The following is a 21,132-nucleotide window of genomic DNA, read 5'->3' on the forward strand; positions in this document are numbered from 1 at the left end:
AGGGGACACATGCAAGTCATAGCAGACAGCCTCAACCTTTTGATTCCTAATCCTCCTTTTCCTGGGCGTTGGCAGAAATTGTTCATGCACAAAAGGAAAACTGGTTTACTTAAACCATGGTTTCTCAACCTTGGCACTACTGACATTGTGGGCCAGGTCATTTTTGTGGTGGGGAGTCGTCCTGCATTGTAGGATGTATCCAGCATCCCTGGCCTCTACCCACTAGTGCCAGTAGCAACTCCTCCACCCCTCCAAGTCCTGACAATCAAAAATGTTTCCAGACAAGGCCAATGTCTCTTAGGGGAGAAAATGTACCTGGTGAAAACCACTGACTTAAACCCAAGCAGTTCCTTCAAAGTAGTAACAAAGGAAGAATGTGACCTGGAAAGGACAGTCAGGCTGACAGGTTGGAGCAGGCTTCCAGCAGCCCCGGGGGTGACTCACGTTGTAGGACCGGCCGTGCCTCTGTCTCCACTGCACCAGCACTATCTGGGCGATGACCAGAGCGCAGAGGAAGATCAAGATCATCTCCACGTGCATGGACTCGTGGCCACGGTGCATCTTGTACATCCTCTCCTGCTGCAGGCTAAAACCAGCAAACGAGGTCATCTGAAAAAGCTCTCAACCCTTGCATATTTAGCAAAACAACAACAACAAAAGCAGGCTTGGCTCACAGGAAACAACTGGGGATTTCAAATGTAGAAATTGGTAAGCTTTGATTATAAAGTTTTTCCAAGTTTTTCTTGGTTCCTTCCCTTCTTCCAGGTTTGGGGAAGGGACAGCTGAGAGGAGGAGTCTGATTCTATCAGCAAACCCAATTCCTCTCAGCCCTTTACTTTCCCATGTGGTTTTGGCCACAGTCTTGTCTTTTCAAGTTAAGTGATGGGGCTAAAAAAATACTGATGGGCCCTGGGAAGACCTGGGCTCCAGGCCTTGATCTGCTACTTCATCGCCTGACTTTCTTGGGGAAGTCATTTATTCTCTCTGAGCCTCAATTTCCTCCTTTGCAAACTTAAGATAACAATCCCTCTGTAACTCAAGGGCTGGTTGTAAGATTTTAAAGCACATACGTTATCTTATTTGTATCTATATGCAGAATAATAGTTACTGTTGGGCTGAATCGTATGAAACTTCCAGTTTTGAAAGTCAAAAACAGTAGAATGTTGGTGATCTCAAGTAATTTATATTATTTTCAAGTAAAAAGGTATACTGTAGATGGTGCCTGTGCCAAAGGAGAGTATATTATCCATGGGGCAAGGAAAAGCTCCTGAGTGAGTTGTATGAATTGTTGTAGAACTATTACAGGATAGGGAGAAAGAATAGGCCTAAGTATTATCTTAGACATGCACATTCAGATGATGGCTGGCTGTTTCAGTTTTTAGTTGGATGCTTAGTTTTGCACAGTGATAGAGAAAACCACTAGAATATTAAGTCATTTGGTCTGATATCCTAGAGAAGAAGTGCCTCGAAGAAAACCTAAGCAGTGGTTGTTGTCCTTGGCTGTAAGTTAGAAATCCCTGGGAGCTCTTAAAAATTCCAATTCCCAACCCACACCCCAGATCAATTAAATGACCATTGCTGGGTGTCACGGGCTGAATTGTGTTCTCCCAAAATTCATATGTAGAAGTCCTAACCCCCAGTACCTGCCAACCTGAACCTGGCAGCACCTTGATCTTGGATGTTTAGCCTCCATAACTATAAGAAAATAAATTTCTGCTGTTTAAGCCACCCAGTCTGTGGTATTTTGTTACGGCATTCCTAGCAAACTGACACAGGTTCCCAGGATGGGACCTGGGCATCAGTAATTTTTAAAGCTTCCCAGGTGATTATAAAGGGCAGCCAAGATTGAGAACCACTGGCCTGGAGGAAAAGAGAGGCCCAGGGTCAATATTAGGGAAAAGGACAAAACTATGAATGAAGTTACTTTGTGTTGGTTAGCATCATCTTTCACCCCGGCTCCATCAGTCACAAAATCTCTATGACTGGTTACAGCACGCAGTTAGCTAGGGTACCAGTCAGAAAACACTGCAGAATAGTAGTCTGTGCCACACGATTGTAACCTTTCAAAGGCACCTGATGCCTGTTGGGTTCTCTCCCTGTCCCGGCATTTCTACAGAAAAGGCCCCATCCAAACCCCGGGGGTGCCCCCTGCTGGAGAAGGTGTAGAAATGAGCCTACACAGCCTAGTAAATACTCCTGCTTGAGTTCAGCTTCTTTGAGATGGATTCTTAGAATGTCAGTGCTGTAAGTTCCCACAGATGGAATGAAAACCCCTTCATTTATCAATGACAAAGCTGAAGCCCATATCAGATACGCGACTGGAATAAAATTACATGGGCTATTAGCCTCTGTGTTGGAAGCTGAACTCAGGAGACAAGAATGATTTCTACAAGCTCATTAAAAAAAGAAATATACTTGTTCCCCTGAAGAAATGGGAAGTGAAGAAAAATGAAAAGGGTACAAGAGTTCAGTTATGATTTTTACAGCCTCAAATCCAAAATAGCTAATTAATATTCTATGTAATTAACAGACTTTGAACTTAGGCCATGTAGATAGAAGATTGAATTCATCATCAGTCTAAAATGGGACTTGCATAGATATAAACAAAATATGCTTTATGATATTAATCTACTTTGCATATGTAATAATGAAAACACATCTCAAATGGATTCAGCTATGTGAAAGTACTTTGAAAGTGTAAATTGGTACGCAAATGCAACAAGTATTTCCTATTATGAGTAGGAATACAGTCATGGTTGATTCCCATAATGCAAAAAAGGAAGAATTTTTCATTTTTATTTCATTTCATGTAGTGCTCACAGGCCCCACAATAGGTACTGGAACACACAGGAAACAGCATATAAAGAAAACCAGATGTATCATGTGCCTAAAATAAATAGTAACTTGACATAGCCATGTTCCGAAGGATATATTAATCTTGCTTTGTGGGAATGCATGGATCATGCTGTAGAAAACAGACGAAATTCATGCAGTTTTGGTCTATGGTCTCTTTGTGCACACATGGCTATCCTACCCCACCTTCTCTATCCTGGAAAATTTACAAATAAAATGATGACTTCATTCAATTTCTCAACTGTTAAGGTAAAAATATAATTCTTAGTAAAACAATTGTAAAAAATAGTAATAACTTACTTCCACACATCATCTGCAGAAAGCTTTGTGTGAGAGATCTGAAAGACATAAAAAGGGCCCTTATCAAAAATTCCTTATTTTCTTGGCTTGTATTTTAAAGCATTACATGGGAAACCCAAACCATGAAACATAATGATGTTCCCTAGTACTGGAATAATCTAGGATGAAAGTCCTAATAAAATAATTTGCTTACAGAACTAAAACAACTCAAACAAACAAAAACCAGTTATCAGGTCACTGTTAATAAATATTTGATTCAGTTCCTAGGGCATAGAAGCAGATGCGGTGCCATTCCTGCAGTTTTGTTTTGGCAAGTCAGTCAAGGTTGTAGAGAGTGGCCTCCCTGCCCCTCTGGCTTCTGGGATACGATGTTTGAATCTGAGCACCCTTAAAAAACATCTATTTTGCTGGTGTTGTAAATAATGCCCGTGAATAAATATCATCTTCAAGTTCAAGGTTTTAGAAACAGAGCTGTGCAGAGGCTCTGTTTAGAGCACTGTCATGCCTTCCTATAAAGGAGGTACCATTACTGACCCCAGGGAAAGGAGCAATATGGGCTCGTGCCCTTGCAGATTGAACTGGAGAGCACACAGACCATCACCAGGACGGTGCTTTATAGACAACCTGCAAAGCCCACCCATGTGCTGCCGTCTCTTGATTACTGCTAATCCACTACATCTGGTCCTTTGAAACCTCTGAGGCCAATCATTGGAAAGGCATAACCTTTTAACTTTCACAAAGAGCATGGACAGCTTAGTCCCTAGTTCAGTAGTGTTAAAAGATACTGTTTGAAAGCTAAAATCCCCAATGATGGCAAAGAAGGAAGGCAAATAAAACATTTGTTACACAAACCTGATATTAACCATATTTTTGCCCCATTTTCTTCAAATGGTGTGAGCAATTCCGATACATGGAAAGAAACAAACGCCATCCATGGTTCAGTCTAGGATTTCTCTGACTTGAGGTAAACAGGCTCCATAATGTTATAAAATCTATGCTTCTGTCAGATGCTTGAGGGATTCCATTACAAGAGAACTATGCTGTGGATGACACAGGTGAGTGTAGGTTTAGGCAATATTTGCCCAATGCCAGGGCTTTCTGACAATGCCAGGAAAGAGGAAGTCACAGAGGGTGATACTGGCAGCTTCTCCATGGCTCTCTGCCTCCAGGTAGGTGGGTCCCGAATACTCAAATGGAGGTCACAGTAGGTGCGCTCAAGTGCTGAGTTCCAGGAGCAAAGCAACCCTTGGGTAATAGAGATGCCTGAATCTCTTCCTGTGTTTGTTAGGTCCCTCTCTGCTGACTTCTGCTCTGGGGGAGAAAACATTAGATGGATTGGAGCCTTGAGCCATGCAGCCACCAAACACTGAGCTGACTGGTTCTTTGGGAGATGGCCTAAGGCATATCACTAACCCGTGTTTGTCTCCATTTCCTTATTAGAAACGGGAGATTGATATAATAGTTGCTCTTGTCTACTTCATTGTAATATTGTGAGGATAAAAAAGCCATTATATGAGAGTTTTGTAAGAAAGTACTTAATCCATGGCTAATTATCTTAAATAAAAGTTATAACCTATAGTACTCCCTTCTTTTTGCGGTTTGAAATCTTCAGGTTCATAGTGCTCAATGTTAAAAATAGCTTAAAATAAGGAAGCAGGTTTTCAGTTATGTTAAGAGAAAAGTTTCATTTGCCTTTTACTTGTAATATAGCCCTGGGCATAATGGTCTCAAACTACCACCAGATTCTAAGTCATTTTTAATGAAATAGAATAAATTATTTTTCTGAAGACCAGGAAGGTTTAGGGGGTAGAAATCATACCTGAAAAGATTTCTGTTAAATACAAGTAAGAACTTATTTAGGTCAAATGATATTGAAACCGTATTTCCTAGAGAAAAAGTGAATTAGGATGATGATGATGATGATGATGATACTTTTAGAGACATTTCTTTTCTAATAATAGTTCCAAATAGTACAACAGTTTTTTTCTAGGATAGGGCTTACTTTTTGGCAGTCTTTTCTGATATATATTATTTTGCACATCCATTCAAGATCATAAGAGGCTTTACTCTAGAAATTAAAATGACACTAAAATGTATCTGGAAGGATAAGCATGTAAGGATAGTCAGGAAAATTCGGAAGAAGAAGAGTTAAGACTAGGGTCTTGGATGCCAGATTCTGAAATCCATGATAAAGCCATAGAAATTAACTGAAAGTTGTACTGGCCCAGGAATAAGAAGACAGATGAGTGAATAGAGTCCAGGAAGAGATCCAAGTGCATATGATAAATGAGTCACTTCAAATCAGTGAGGAGAAAATGGACTGTTCAATAAATGGTGCTGGGACCACTGGCTGGGCCTTTGGAAAAAAAATAAAGCTGGATCCACACCTAATACCCTGCTTCAAAATGAATTCCAGATGGAGCAAATATTTGAATGTAAGAAAGAAAATCTTATCTTTTCAAAGAAACAACTTTTTATTTCGTTGATCTTCTGTATTATTTTTTTGTTTTCCATTTCATTTAGTTCTGCTATCTCCTTTTTTATTTCTTTTCTTTTGCTGGCTTTGGGTTTGGTTTGTCCTTCCCTTTCTAGTTCCTTTAGATGTGACATTAGTTTGTTAATTTCTGATCTTTCTGTCTTTTTGATGTAGGTATTTAAGGTTATGAATTTTCCCCTGAGGAATGCTTTTGCTGAGTCCCATAGATTTTGATAGCTTGTGTCTCCTTTGTTGTTCAGTTCAAAGAATCTTTTGATTTCCATCTTAATCTCATTCTTGACCCAATAATCATTCAGCATCATGTTGTTTAATTTTCATGAGTTTTGTGTAGGTTTCAGTGTTTCTCTTGTGATTGATTTCTAGTTTTATTCCATTGTGGTGTGAGAAGATACATGGTATGGTTTCAATTGTTTTGAGTTTGTTGAGGCCTGTTTTATGGCCTAAGATATGATCAATCTTGGAGAATGCCTCATCTGCTTCTGAGAAGAATATATATTCAGTAGTTTTTGGGTAGAATGTTCTGTAATTGTCTGTTAGGTCCATTTGGTCTAGAGTCTGGTTTAGGTCCAGGGTTTTTTTTTTATTTATTTTCTGCTTTGATGATTTGTCCAGCTCTGACAGTGGGGTGTTGAAGTCCCCAGCAATTATGATGCTGCTGTTTATTTCTTTGCTTAGCTCTAGTAAAATTTGCTTTATGTATCTGGGAGCTCCTTTGTTAGATACATATATATTAATATTTAGGATTGTTATGTCTTCTTGTTGAATTGTTCCCTTTACCATTATATAATGACCCTCTTTGTCTTTCTTTACCTTTGTTGATTTAAAGTCAATTTTATTAAGGGTGCCTGGCTAGCTTAGTCAGTAGAGCATGAGACTTTTAAAGTCAATTTTATCTGATATGAGAATGGCTATGCCTGCTCTCTTTTGGTATCCATTTGCGTGGAATATTTTTTTCCATTCTTTCACATTTAGTCTATGTGCATTTTTGTGGTTTAGATGTGTTTCCTGGAGACAGCAGATATTTGGGTTGTGTTTTTTCACCCATTCAGCCAGCATGTGTTTTTTGAGTGGTGCATTCAAACTGTTATGGTTAAGAGATAGAATTGATATGTGGGGTGCTGTTCTGTTCATCATGTTGGGTAGTACCTTTTTCCTTTGTTTCCCCTCTTGTGCAATTGTTTTATAGGAGTTGTGAGCTTTAGCTTTTGTGGGTGATTTTACATTAGTGGGTATCTATTGCGCTGATTCATCTATAATACTGTTCTGAGTATTTCCTGCAGGGCAGGTCTGGTCATGACAAATTCCCTCAGTGTTTGCACTGGAAAAGACTTAGTTTCTCCATCATATGTGAAACTTAGTTTTGCAGGATATGAGAGTCTAGGCTGATGATTGTTCTGTTTAAGAAGATTGAAGATGAGGCCCCAATCCCTTCTGGCTTGTAATGTTTCCACTGAGAAATCTGCTGTTAGCCTGATAGATTTTCTTTGGTAGGTCAGTTGTTGCTTATGTCTAGCTGCTTGTGGAATTTTCTTTTTCATTTTGACTTTGGCCCAGTTGATTACTATGTGTCTTGGAGATGTCCTATTTGCTATGAATTTTCCTGATATTCGATGTCCATCTTATATCTGTATGCTTGACTCTCTGACAATACCAGGGAAATTTTCCTCAAATAAGTTTTCCATGATTTTAGCTCTTTCTTTGTCTCCCTCAGGGACACCAATAATTCAAATGCTAGTTCATTTCACATGGTCCTATATCTCTCTCAGTGATTGCTCAGACTTCTTTATACTCTTCTCTGAATCTTTGCATGACTGGGTTAGCTCAAGAGCCTTGCCTTCAAGCTCTCAGATTCTTTCTTCTCCTTGGTTTAGTCTGTTGCTGATGCTTTCTGCTGTGTTTTGAAGTTCCCTAAATGACTCTTTCATTTCTTTAAGTTCTATTATATCCTTTCTTATGTTGTCTAGCTCTTTAGTGACTTTTTCATTAATTTCTTGAAAAATTTTTTTTGGCTTCTTTTTGTTGGTTTTCAGCTCTTCAGTTCCATCCATCTTACTTGCCATCCATATTCTGAATTGCATTTCTGTCATTTTGGCAATTTCCTTGTGGGTGGAGTCCACTAATATAGCTCCATTGTGATCCTTGTGGGTGTCAAACTATTTTGTTTTTTCATGTCGCTAGTGTTCTTTTGCTGGTTCTTTGCATCTGGCCCCTCTTCTCTCAGCTCTGGGTTAGTAGGACTAACCTGTAGGACTACAGGGCACTTGTTCTTTGCTGGGAACTCTCCAGTTTAGGCAGGGAAAGGGGTGGATCCTAGATGGAGCTTTTGTGACCTACTCTGGAAAGTTGACCCATCAGAGGAGGGGCGGGTGAGAGCCTGTAGAACAGCTGTTCCGTTTTAATCTGTTCCCTTGTAATTGCCTCAGTTTGAGCCAATGGTAGATGATCTTCGTGTGGTGTGGAGTGTTGTTCCCCAGCTCGTTGTTGGAAGTCTGTATTGGGGGCTGGATTTGACCCTCTCCACCACAGCTATTATGCAGGGGATTGCTCTGGCTAAGGTCACCCACTAGAGGTGACAGTGGCTGCTGGGTGAGTCTATTTAGGCAGTGATTGTGGATGACCAGGCTGTAGGCTTTTGCACGACCCAGGTCCAGAAGTAATGTCAGGGCTGGGGGGTCCCAGGTGGAGTGTTGGACCTTGGGAGGTTTCTGCTGGCTTAGCAGCAGTGTTGGAGACTCAAGGATAGTGTCTTGGGGCCTAGGCTAAACTTTGGAATCTCAGGGTTGGTGTCACAGGTCCAGTGGGGACCCTGGAACTACAGGGGCAAAGCATTGGGTGCAGCTAGAGCTGGCCCTGGGGATTATGGAGGCAGAGCAACCTATGGAGTGCTGTTCTGCCAGCATGGAGACTGCCAATGTCCAGTTGCACAGGCAGGGGTTTATCTCAGTGGCCCAGGGACTGTGCAGGCAGGCCAGAGCTGCTGGTCAGCCACGGTTCTCCCCCCACACCTGGGACCCTCTGAGGCTGTCTCCCAAGGCTTCCCAGGTCGTGCTTATGGCATCTGTGGCTCCTCCTGTGCTCAAGTTCCACGCAGGGAGGAGGCGTGCTCAGCCCCCAGTCACAGGGCACAACACGGGGGAGCTTCTGTTCTATCTGCTCCCTCCCCGGCCTGGCGGGGGTGATGCAAAGGCTACTGCTGGAAGGCTGAGTCCTGAGCTCACCTGGCTTCATGCACCAGAGAGATCAGGATAGAATTTGTTGCAGAAACCTGGGATCGGCAACTACCAGATCTCTGCCGCACCTGCTCTCTGATGCAGCGTCTCTGCGCAGACTCAGAGCATCTCCCCAGTCAGCCCAGAGGTCGGCATTGGATGAGGGAGAGCTCTCACAGCTCGAGCTGCCTGCAACCGTTATTCCTCTCCTAAAAGATAGTGCTCCCTCAGGTTGCTTCTATCCTGCTGTCTTCTCCTCTTCCCAGCAGTGTGGATTGTATTGGGACCCTGAGCTTAATCTCTGAGTTGGTGGGTGGTGCTTGTGCATAGGAATCAGCCACGCCCTGTTTGATTGAGTCATTGGATGCTGTGATGAGCTATACAGTTCCACCTGTCAGCGGTTGAGGCTTGCAGGAAAGAGCCAACTGCAGAGATGTTTTTTGTGCCTATAATAGAGTTTAGCCCCTTAGGAGAAGCACCTGAATGCCCCAGGCAGCGGGAGGTGCCCTGTAGCTCCCAGAGGATTGCTTGTTCTCCACCATAACAGAGGTGAGTGGAGGAGCAAGGCTGGGCAGGATTAGTTGGGTGAGCCTGGAAGGCTCTGTAAAGTCTGGCCAGGGCTCAAAGTTTATATCCCAGGCCCCTGGGAAAAGCCACTGGGAGAGGGGCCAAAGTGATCTCTCAAGACTGGAAAGACTGCTGGTGGGGGATGGGCCATCTGTAATTCACCAACTGTCGCTCAGAGTGAGCTTCGCCCCTCTTTTGCTGGCTCCCCTAGTCCCTCTCTCTGGAAGAAAGCCTCCACAGAATGTCCAAGCTCCAGGATCACGTGAGTTCTCTGCACAATTCAGAGGTTGTAGCGGCACCTGGGCTTGCGAGGGTGGAAAAGCTTCCAAACAACTCAGTAGCCGGCTGATTACTGAAGGTGTGTAGGAAGGAGAAACGGGTTCCCCCCTCACCCCTTCACTGGGCCCTGAGCCTCTCTGGGTTTGAGCCTCCCTGATTTCTTCTCCTCTTTTCCTTTCTCCTATTCTGCTTTGCCATTTCCCTCTGTGGGAAGTCCCTGGCAGGCTCCGGCCCTCCTCCTCCAAACTACACCTGAGCTGTGCCCATTCCCCACTCTCCTTTATCTGAAACCCTTCCTTCCCTCTGGGACGCTCTGGCAAGCAATGTCTCTACTCAGCCATCTTGCTGGAATCCAGAAAGAAAATCTTAAAAGTGCTAGAAGAAAATATGGGTAAACATTTTTATAATTGTGTGGTGGGAGTAGCATTTCTAAGTATGATATGGAGCCCAGAAAATATAAAGTATAAAAGTTGACAGATTTTGAGGACATAAAATCAAATGCATTATAATTATCTATATTTAAAAGACAAATTAAACTGGGAAAAACACAACATATGTGAGGGGCAAAAAGTTAATAACCTAAATATAAAAAGTGCTTTTATAATTTAATCAAAAAGAGTCAAACATTCCAAAAGGATGAAGCACATGAATAAGAAATTCACAAAAGAGCTACAAATGACCAATAAATTCATGGAAAGATGTTCAAGAGCATCCGTAATAACTGCATTAAAATCAAAAAAGCAAACAAAAACAAGGTCTTCCAGTGAAACATGCACGATAAATCAAATATATGTGTTTACCTCCTCTCCTTCCCCAAATACCACTAGAGTGACAGCAAAAGGACAGAGAGAAAACAAAGATATAAACCTCCAAGTACAAGGAGAATGAGTCTAAAGCAACTGACCTGGGCCAGTGGAAAGCAGCACTGCAGGGCGGAGGGCAAGGAGGACCCCAGCCCATGGGCAGCACAACAGCTGGCTGGGTGTGCCAGGCCCTCGGGAGGGCTGGGGATTGGGGGATCCTAAGGCTTCCAGAAGTTGGGGTGCAACTGGGTGATAACAGAAGGTTCAGTTGAAAGTTGGTTTAAGACCTGGGGGTCCCCACACTGGCAGAACACTAGTGGTTAAACCTGGGGCCCAGGGTCCAGGTGCCAGGTATGAGGAGGGAGAGCAGACAGCACTGACAATCTGCATCTGAATTCATCAATGCTGCTCTAGATCAGGGCGCAGGAGCCCTGCCCCTCTTTAGAAGACCTCGTGCAGCTCAGACTCTGAAACATACTAAAATTGTTTTGTGTCTTTTCTGTCTCTTAAGAAAATACTTGGAAATAAACTGAGTGAGTAGAAATTGACTCTAGAGTGATGATGTAGGGCTGACACCCCAAAGGGGATTGAGAGGTTGGGGTTGGAGAAAAGGAATAGTCCATCTGTAAAGACCCTATTTCCAAATAATGTCAAATTCACAGGTACTGAGGGTTAGAACTCAGACATATCTTTTGGGGGGGACACAATTCAACCCACTGCAGTGCCCAAGCCAGGGATGAGGACTGACCCCACTGACTCCCAAGGGGGCTATGGTAGGTAGGATCCCCATAGCACTCCTCACTTCAGAGTCGGGATTCCCAGGCAGTTCTGAGCTGTTCCCAGACTACCCCATGGCAGGGGAGGGAGAGAAGCAGCACAGTTAGTAGGGGAGCCTGGTCTGCCTAGACACCTGCTTCAGATGTTTGGGATGACCAAATTTAAAACTCTCTCTGATTTCCCAGCCCCTGTTCCGGGGTTCCCCATTTTCCTGGAAGATGGTGTCTACCCAGGAAGGTATGCTGGAGCTGGGGTCCCAGATTATGACGTTGTATGTTACTGTTCATTTATTTATTCAACAAATATTTGTCGAGGTCTGGCCATTTGCCATTTGCCAGATTCTCTTGCTATCTGCCAGACCGGAGAGAGACTGGTCCTGGAAATACAGTAGCTAGCAAGACAGAGTGTGTGCCTGCTCTCCTGGGGCTCCCATGCTGAAGGAGGTCCTGAGACAATCAAATCACAAATAGACACACTACAGGTGGTGATAAGGATGCTGAAGGAAAATACAATAGAGTACAGTTTAAAGTGATGGGATGCTATCAGATACAGGCTGGCCAGTCACTAGTAAAATATCTGTTTTCCTTTTCTTATTCCCAGATCTTGTATAGTATGGTTGAATCCAGCACTTCTTGAACCTTAATGTGCAAATGCATCACCCTGGGGTCTGGTTAAAATGCAGATTTTTTTTTTTTTCCAAGACAATCTGTCTCTGTTGCCCAGGCTAGAGTGCCATGGCATTAGCCTAGCTCACAGCAACCTCAAACTGCTGGGCTCAAGCAATCCCCTGCCTCAGCCTCCTGAGTAGCTAGGACTACTGACGCACTCTATGACACCCGGCTAATTTTTCTATTTTTAGTAGAGACGGGATCTCACTCTTGCTCAGGCTGGTCTCAAACTCCTGACCTAAAGTGATCCTCCCGCCTCGGCCTCCCAGAGTGCTAGGATTAGGGCCATGAGCCACCATGACCAGCCTTAAATGCAGGTTTTGATTTAGTAGGTCTGGGGTGGGAACCGAGGCTCTGCATTTCTAACAGGCCCCCGGGTGATGCCTTGGCGGCTGGTACCCAGATCACATTGTCTCGCTACAATATGGGATTAAGGGAGAGGGAGAAGCTGTGAGTGCTTCTTGCACAGAGTTAACAGGGCAAGTTACAGTGAGGGCCTGTACCTCACTGTAACACACAAGGCATGATGCCAGTCTTAAGAGCAAACATCAGCAGCAAAAGTGGACAGTACTAGGTCCTTTGCCCCTCCTGGCACACAGAGTTCTCAATTCAGAGCCCCCTTTGGATGATCTGGGTTTGAAACCAGCAAGAAACTCACAGAGTTTCCTTATAAGTTCCCTGCATCTTGGAAAAGAAAGCCCATATACACAGTTTGGTACACAAGGCCCTCCACAGCCTGGCTCCCCTTTATTTTTCACTATAAGCCCTCCTGAGCCCTGGGTTTCTGCAGTCACACTGCACAGCACCCCTTCTCTCTGCCTTTTCCCATGGCCATCCCCCCAACAATTTTTTTCACCTCCAAACAATTTGGTACTGCTATTCCCTCCATCTGGAATTCTAATTCCCTGTCATGAGCATGTGGCCAGATCCTACCCACTCCCCAACATTCCCCAAGGCCCAGCGCTAAGGCCATGCCCCTGCAGCCTTGCACATCCCCGAGTCAGGAGCAATCCCTTGCTTCTTAGAAATCCTACAGTCCAACCTATTTGGGGACACTAATCTTTTCCTCCCCACTATATGAGTAATTTCTCTCCTTGCTTTAAGGATGTGAGTTCCTCCAGGAAAGGCACACCTCTGATTGTATCTTCCCCCTAAGCCCTCCTGGTACCTAGTCACAGCCCAAGAATGGTCCTATGAATAAAAGATAAAGGAAGATTGGGTTTGCAATGGACAGCAGCAGGAGGAGGAGAGGGTGGTTAGACAAGCTAACAATCAGGTCCCATCCCGACCTACAGGATCACAAGCCCTGGGGGCAGAGCCCAGTGACCCACGTTTTAACTAGCCCTGCCTGTGGTTTGATCCACTCTCAAGTTTGAGAACCGTTGTATCTAGTACACCCCTTCCCTCCACCGCCTTTCCCCGGGGCCCTGGAGGCTTCCACCGGGGAAGGGGCAGGAAGAGAGCAGCCAGTGAGGAGTGGACGGGGATGATCCTGAAACGGAAAGAGGATGCGGGAGAGGGATGGAGCGAAGGAAGAAGGGGAGAGAAAGAGGGAGGAAGGGAGGGGAGGACTTGCATCCCCGGTAGCATCTTCCAGAAGGTCATCTGTCCCTACCTCCGTCCAGGGCCGGCTCACACCAGGGGGGGCCCGGTCTTGGAGGCCTGGCCTGAGCCTCAGGACCCCGCCCGCGCCCCCCGCCCGCGCCCCCGCGCGTACCTGCTCCTGCTGGGGGAGCGCCTCTAGCCCGGGCGCCGCCTTCCGCGCCGCCACCCCCGCAGCCATGCTGCGGCCACCTGCAGCGCTGGGCCGGGGCGGGCGGGGCCGGCGACAGGAGCCTCCCCGCGGCCTGGCCGCTCCAGGGCACGGGAGCTCGGGAGCCGCAGCGCGGGCACAGTCAGCTGGTTTTGGGCCTCAGCCGTCTCCGTAGGAGGCCACTCTGTCCGCCAGTGTCGCACATGAGACCTCCCAAGCTCGGCCCTGTGCGTTTGTTTGGCTGGAACCAGCCGTTTTGTTAGCAGGTGACAGAGTTGGAGGAGGGGCCAGGGGGAGGTAGGAAGAGATACCTGGAGTACACGGAGTAGGAAATGGGAGAGGGAGGGAGAGAGAGAGAAAGGGGGAGAGGGAGAGGAGGAGGAGGAAGGGGGTGGAGAGGGAGAGAAGTGATGAAGGAGGACGAGAGAGCGCGTCCCCTCAGCTCCCCTCGAGTGTTCCTTAGAGACAGGAGTTGCGGTGGCTGTCCCCACGCTGAGAGGCCGAGCCTCCGTTGCATCCCTAGTCCTCTTCATTCCCAGGGCTCGCTGCTCCTTCTTGTCCTCAGTTGTCTGTGATTCCTCCAAAGATAAGGATGGAGGGAAACTCCACTCCAGGGAGAGAACCCAGACCCTCTGGGCCCCCGTGCAGCTTGGGTGACAGAGTGAGACCTGTCTTTAAAAAAAAAAAAAAGTTAGTATTCAGGATAAATAGAACTGCTAGAAATTAATTTTTTAAAAAGCATAAATCAATAGAAAGTGGGCAAAGGATATAAACCAATTCAAATAAATAAAACTATGAGCCTTTTTTGTAATGTTAAGGGAATTAATGGTTGCATTTATGTCTATGGGAATTAATGCAGCGTGCACACTTCACAGGCACACCCGTACATGTTAGGCTGCTTGTTCCACAGTGGCTCCCTTTAGCCTTCCTACCTGCAGCCTGACCGCTCATTAATTTCCCCCTTTCTCCTCTGCCTTCCGGGGCAACCAAACTGCCCTGGACAGTGGTGCCACCTGATGTTTAGACCTTGCAGAACTTCACGGTATTACTTTACAAATGATCTTTTTTCAAGTAACTTCCTTTTTCAGTTTACTCCTTCCCTCTTTTCTCATGTCTTTTTCATTTGGACGGACAAAATGTGTATGTGATTCTCAGCATTAAGCTAAAATAAGCGATTCAGAATGTCTCCAGCTATGTGCAGTGCTGGTTACCTGTGGAGTAGGGCGGGGGAGGGAGAGTCCAGACCAGTGGCGGGGACTCTCCCCTGTGAAGGCGTTGGCAAGTGCAGATTCACCTATAAGGGGGCTGGAGGGTCAAATTCAAATCCATCCAGACTGTGAGAATATTCAGGAGCTTATCTGATCTCAGAAATCAGTATGAAAAAGGCAGCAAACGTTCTGGACTCCGATGATTCTTGGGGCCAGAGGTGGACTTGTTGTTAAGGGGAATAATTATCTAAGAGTGGGAGGGACAGGAAAGCCAGGTCCCACCTTGGGTGATGAAATGGCTATTGGAAATGTCCAGGCTAACTCCCTTTCGGACATGCCAACCCTCCACTCCACCTCCTCCCCAAACTCCTCTCTGGTGCTATGTTGGTGTTTAGGTGCAGACACTCTTGCCCCTTAAATCTGGCAGAAATCCCGCAAGTTGGTCTGATTCCCAAGCACCAGGATTCCTGACTACAGCCCCAGTTCCCTGGCCCCTCTGCCCAACTGGATAGACCTTTTATGCTCCTTTAATTAAATCTGCCTTCGCTTAAGCACTGGAAGCTTAAAAAGACAAATGAAAGATACTCAGCTTTATTTTTTATCTCATCCTTTAATTATTAAAATTGTAACATTATTGATTTTGACTCTTTTTGGCTAAAATGTACAGTGTTTAGTTATATTTATGGTTACATGGCTTTTTGTGAGCTGGCTTTTGGCCCTAATCGCCATTTATAACGTTGCTTCTTTGGGAAAGTGCCTTCTGCCTTTCACACCACAGCCTTCCAGATGCACATTTGGGACATAACCTGTTTGTAAGCTGGGAACCCTCTGTATTGATGTCTCTTAGACCAGGGCAGCCCCACAACCAAATGGCATGTGGTTTAAGGTTCATATACCAGCTGGTTCATTTAAATCAGTGGTCCCCAAACTTTTTGGCACCAGGGACCAATTTCATGGAAGACAATTTTTCCACAGACTGGGGGTAAGGGGGTGGGGGAATGGTTTTGGGATGATTCAAGCGCATTACATTTATTGTGCACTTTATTTCTATTATTATTACATTGTAATGTATAATGAAGTAATTATACAACTCACCATAATGCAGAATCAGTGAGAGTCCTGAGCTTGTTTTCCTGAAACTAGACAATCCCATCTGGGGATGATGGGAGACAGTGACACTCAAAATGTGTTGCTCATGTCTAGTCTATTCTGTAATCTCATATTGGTTGCTGTCACTGCAGAAAACCCTTCTTCACAAAGATAGGATGTTGGAAATGGAAGCAGGCTTTTCAGTGCTTTTGTGGCAATCTAAAGATATTCCGCCTTGACTTTAATCCAGAAAGTATGGAGATTTGAAGTTGTCTCAAACACACTTGTAAGGCCACTGTCATTTGTAGTTGATCTTCTAGCATGGACAAAGTTGATTGACCTGGCTTATTCACAAATGGGTCGTGGATCCATTCCTTCCCAGTTCGATGGTATTTTGTGGTAGGGAAGTAATGCTCAAACTCCTTCAAAAGCTGAGATAGGAGGTGATCATGCACCAGCTGGGAAAAAGAAGGCCCTGGCTCATTCTCTTTCAAAATCTCTGCTAATGTTTGAAACATATCAAAAATCCCAATGTTCACACATCACTCCATAATTCCAGTTTGGCTTTGAATGCAGCCACTTTATCTGACAACTTGAACACAGTTGTGGTTCTCCCCTGAAGCGACAGATTGAGTTTGTTGAGCAGACTGAATGTGATACACAAGGAAGCAAGTTTTGCAGCCCATTCTGTGTCACTGAAATGTGCTGCCAGTGGTGACTGTTTTTGTAAAAGAAATCCTTGGAGTGGCTTTTGTAACTCAAAAACTCTGGCCAGTGATCTACCTTTAGAAAGACATCTCGCTTCTGTGTATAAGAGAAGACGTGTGTGCTCTGGGTCCATCTCCTGACAGAGCTGCATGAACAGATGTGATTTAAGGGCATGTATTGATACTTTAATGTGGTTGATAATTTTAATTGCATCCTGCAAAACGTTGTTTAGTTCAGGTGACATTTTTTGCCTAGCCAGCGTTTCTCTTTGGATGACACAGTGTGTAGATTCAGATTCAGAAGTGACATTTTTGACCCGAGTAGTGAAACCAGAAAGCCGTCCAGTCATGGCAGTCACTCTGTCCGTGTATATACTAACACAAAATGGCCAATGCAGTTTTCCTGATATGTAATCATTCAAAGACTTGTGGTGTTGGTTGGCAACAAAAGTGCACATAACATATCCTCATGCACGTCCTCCTGAAAAATATATTGCACAAAAATGAGCATTGTTGCCTTGTTGTCAACATCGGTAGACTAGTCAACTTGGATTGTGTACCACGGTGACTCATTAATCCTCTCTAACAATTGTGCCTCAATATCCTCTGCTATTTCATCAGTTTTTCTAGTTATGGTGCGAGCCGAAGAGGAACACGTGCCACTTTTTGAACTGCAGCCTCTCCTAAAAGTTCACCTCAAATGACCTTAGCAGCAGGCAGGATCAACTCTTCACCAACAGTAAAGGGCTTCTTAGCTTTAGCAATGCCGTTAGCCACTAAGAGTGATGCTCTCAGTGTGGACACGTTTGATGAAGTGGTGGCCTTCAATAATTGCTTCTGTTCTTCATGTTCACATTTTTTTTCTTTTGAAAAACTCTTTTAATGCAGGGTGCTTGGTCTCCATGTGGCAAAGCAGTTTTGAAGGTCTCATGGCTTTGTTGGATAGCCGGTTGCCACATATCATACAAAGTAGGCTTGGAGAATGTGAATCACCTGTTGCAATGAACCTGTAATTTAACTAGGATTCTTGGTATTTTCTTTTAAATGTGGCTTTCATTTTGTTGGCAGTCTTAGAGTCTTCTGCTGTCTCATCATTGGGTCTTTCCCCTTTTTCAAAGAGGTCTCCAGTGATGCTTGGTTTTTACTCATTTTTGCTAGAGTTGGCTTGTGGGTTTACCAAGACTGTGACTGAGGCAAGTGCACAGTGCAGGAAAGAGGCGCAGATGGAAGTGGGGAATAAAATGGGTGGGCCACGCTGACTAAAATAAGTGTTGGATTCTGACTTAAATCTTGCCACCAGATGCAGCTGTACAATTGAAGTACATCAATTTGCTTGCCACCATAAAGCCTGCCACCAGATGCAGCTTAATTGTCACTTGCCACTCACTGATAGGGTTTTGATATGAGTCTGCAAGCAATTGATTTATTATGGTCTCTGTGCAGTCAAACCTCTCTGCTAATGATAATCTGTATTTGCAGCCACTCCCCAGCACTAGCATCACTGCCTCAGCTCCACCTCGGATCATCAGGCATTAGATTCTCATAAGGAGCACAACCTAGATCCCTCACATGTGCAGTTTACAGTAGGGTTCCAGTTCCTGTGAGAATCTAATGCTGCTGCTGATCTGACAGGAGGTGGAGTTCAGGCAGTGATGAGAGCAATGGGGAGAGGCTGTAAATACAGATGAAGCTTCGTTTTGCCACCCTCGCCTCCTGCTGTGCAGCCTGGTACCTAACAGGCCTAACTGGGTTGGGGACCGCAGATTTAAATAATATTAGCTAGGGCTCAGCTTTCAGGTTCTCAGATTTCTGGTTGATTTAGAGTAGAAGAGGCAGCAGAGTCGCAGCAGTCAGACAGCCTATGCCTGGTGCTCCCTGCTACCTATGGAGAAATGGCACATTCCTTCTTTTAATGGTTTACCCTGCAGGTTTTAGGATTGAGCTTCTTCCTAGGGCAAGCTTTTCAGTTCTGTTTAACAATTGATCTTGAAAAAGAAAAACTCCTTTTAAAAACCAACTATACTTTCAAGCCTGGAAGTTCAGCTAGGGTCATTCTAGTTTATTGAGTGCAGGGGCCCTCTCAGCAGGAGGGAAAACCACACTTAAATCCTTGATGGGGCTCCTTCCCCTCCCCTCTCCTTGTTTTCCTTTCCCCTGTGCCTCCTCTAGGAAGTCTCTTCTTTACATAGTCAGAAGCCAGACAGCCATCCCAAGCAAGCCAGTTCCCACTGTCCTAGCTATAAAAATAGTTAATATTTATCAAACATCTACAGTGTGGCAAGGCATAGGGCTAAGCACATTTTATGTCTGATATCATTTAATTCTCAAAAGGACCCCCAGGGATATGTATCACCATCCACAGTTTACAGATGAAGACATTTAAGTCAAAAGAAACTAATTGCTTTATCTACGAATGCATAGCAGCAGCCACTGCTGTCCCAGCTCCCTAATCCCTACATTGTGTGGGGAGGCCCATTGCTTCACTGGGGGTGTCCTCAGGAAACCCTGTCCTGGTGTGGTGTCCTGTATTTTTTAATTTTAGTTAAGGCCAAGGACTTGCCATCATCATTCCTATACTTCAGGTTAATTGCCAAGATCATACTGCAATTCAGTCCCATTCTTGTGTAAGAGAAATACTAATATTCCTATTTTCTCTTGACTTTAGATATTTGCCCTCCTTGGGGGCTGGAAACAAGATCATTACAGAAGCAACAACAAGAGGACACGGTTATTTTTGCCCTCCAGTATGCACTTCTGGCTTTACCTCTTACTCTGCTTCCTGCCCATGACAATAACTAAAACATTTTATAGTCCCAATGAGTGGCAGGTGCCTTACATATATTTAATCCTAAAAACAACGCTAGGAGGTAGGTGTACTATTATAATCCTCATTTTACAAATAAGGATGAATAAGGACTTCTGGGCTATCCCCTCTGCTTGCAAAGCCCTTTCCTGTATGTATTAATATGTATGTGTGTATGTATTTAGAGACAGGGTCTCGCTGTGTCACCCAGGATGAAGTGCAGTGGCACGATCATAACTTGCTGCAACCTTAAACTCCTGGCTCAAATGATCTTCCCACCTCAGCGTCCCCAGGACCTTGGACTGCAGAGTGCACCACCATGCCCAGTCCTGTCTTCACTTTAATCTGCAGAAGTCCCACTCCTCGACTGTTTGTTCCCTTGCCAGGCTTTCCCAGAGTCCCAGTGGCAATACATCCCTTTTAGTCCCTTGCTCCCACAGGAATGAGGACTAATGTCTGCATCCCCAGCACTCAGGACAGGGCCCGACACATTGCAGATGCTCAGTCAATATTTGTTGAGTAGATGTGTGCCATCATGTTTCTATACTCTACTCACAGGATGAAGAGAAGGCAAAATTTCTTGTCCACCAGGCCTGAGTTTTGGCCCTGGCTTTGCCTCTTACGAGCTGTGCTGCCTAACCTCTCTGAGCCTCAGTTTCCTTATGTGTCTAATAGAATTTCTGTGGAGGTTTCATAATAAAATGATGAAGTGTTTGGATGGACATTGCTATGGCCTGAATGTTTGTGTCCCTCCAAGATGCATATGTTAAAATCTAATCCCTAACTTGTTGGGATTGAGAGGTGGGGCCTTTGGGAGGTGACTAGGTCATGAGGGCAGAACTCTCTTGAGTGGGATTGGTGCTCTTGTGACAGAGACCTGAGGGAATTTGTTTGCCCCTTCTGCCATGGGAAGGCACAGCAAGAAGGCATCATCTATGAAGCAGGTCCTCATGAGACACAGAATCTGCCGGTTCCTTGATCTTGGACTTCCCAGCCTCCAGAACTGTGAGAAAAAAATGTCTGTTCTTTATAAATTACCCAGTCTAAGGTATTTTGTTACAGAAGCCCAAAAAGACTAAGACAGACATTTTATGGATGGATGTCTACTGTCCTGCTTCTTATCTTCATGCTAGTTTTTCACCATCCCCTTTCTACTCCCTGCCTTCCAGTGCATGCTCCACAAATCATGGCTGTCTTTATCTGAGGGTTAGAGTTTAGGTGGGGAAAAAAATTAACATTTTTGCAATGGTTATTCTTTTTCAATAGGAAAATTCCAGGAAAGGAAAAGCACAACTGCAAAGCTCGTGAACCTTAGAGTAGGATTGCCCATTGCTGTAGCTGAACTGCTGAGAAGGGGCAAAAGAAGGCAATCCCTTTTCCAGGGCCTGCAAATCTCTGCTTCCCACAGGGTCAGCAGCGGTGCAATCGGTGCAATCCGTATGAGATGAGGCACAAGGTGAGAGGGCAGGGTGACGTGGGGGGCAGGGGAGATACTTTGTGTCATTTGAGAAGCAGGTATCTTCAAACTGCTGGAGGGCCGGGCCTCACAGAAGGAAGTGACCACTCATTCATAGCTCCCTTCCCAGATCCTTCTACTAAGACAAGACAGAACACAAGAA

The 21,132-nt window shown here is 44.8% G+C and overlaps 2 protein-coding genes across 2 annotated transcripts in view; one reads left to right on the forward strand and one right to left on the reverse strand.

Moving 5' to 3' along the window:
• RNF175 (ring finger protein 175) overlaps positions 1–13,736 on the reverse strand; it is a 37,701-nt gene extending 23,965 nt beyond the window's left edge. Inside the window, exons 1-3 of the mRNA XM_045552148.1 lie at positions 13,671–13,736; positions 3,154–3,191; positions 445–586 (exon numbers count right to left, since the gene is read on the reverse strand). Coding sequence (XP_045408104.1) covers positions 445–586; positions 3,154–3,191; positions 13,671–13,736 — 246 coding nt within the window. The remainder of the gene's footprint in view (positions 1–444; positions 587–3,153; positions 3,192–13,670) is intronic.
• TLR2 (toll like receptor 2) overlaps positions 1–21,112 on the forward strand; it is a 78,842-nt gene extending 57,730 nt beyond the window's left edge. Inside the window, exon 6 of the transcript XR_006735378.1 lies at positions 19,376–21,112. The gene's annotated coding sequence lies outside the window, so the exon portion shown is untranslated. The remainder of the gene's footprint in view (positions 1–19,375) is intronic.
• Positions 21,113–21,132: the final 20 nt, after the last annotated feature.

Source organism: Lemur catta, chromosome 5 (genome assembly GCF_020740605.2).
Source record: "Lemur catta isolate mLemCat1 chromosome 5, mLemCat1.pri, whole genome shotgun sequence".
Lineage (NCBI taxonomy): Eukaryota > Metazoa > Chordata > Mammalia > Primates > Lemuridae > Lemur > Lemur catta.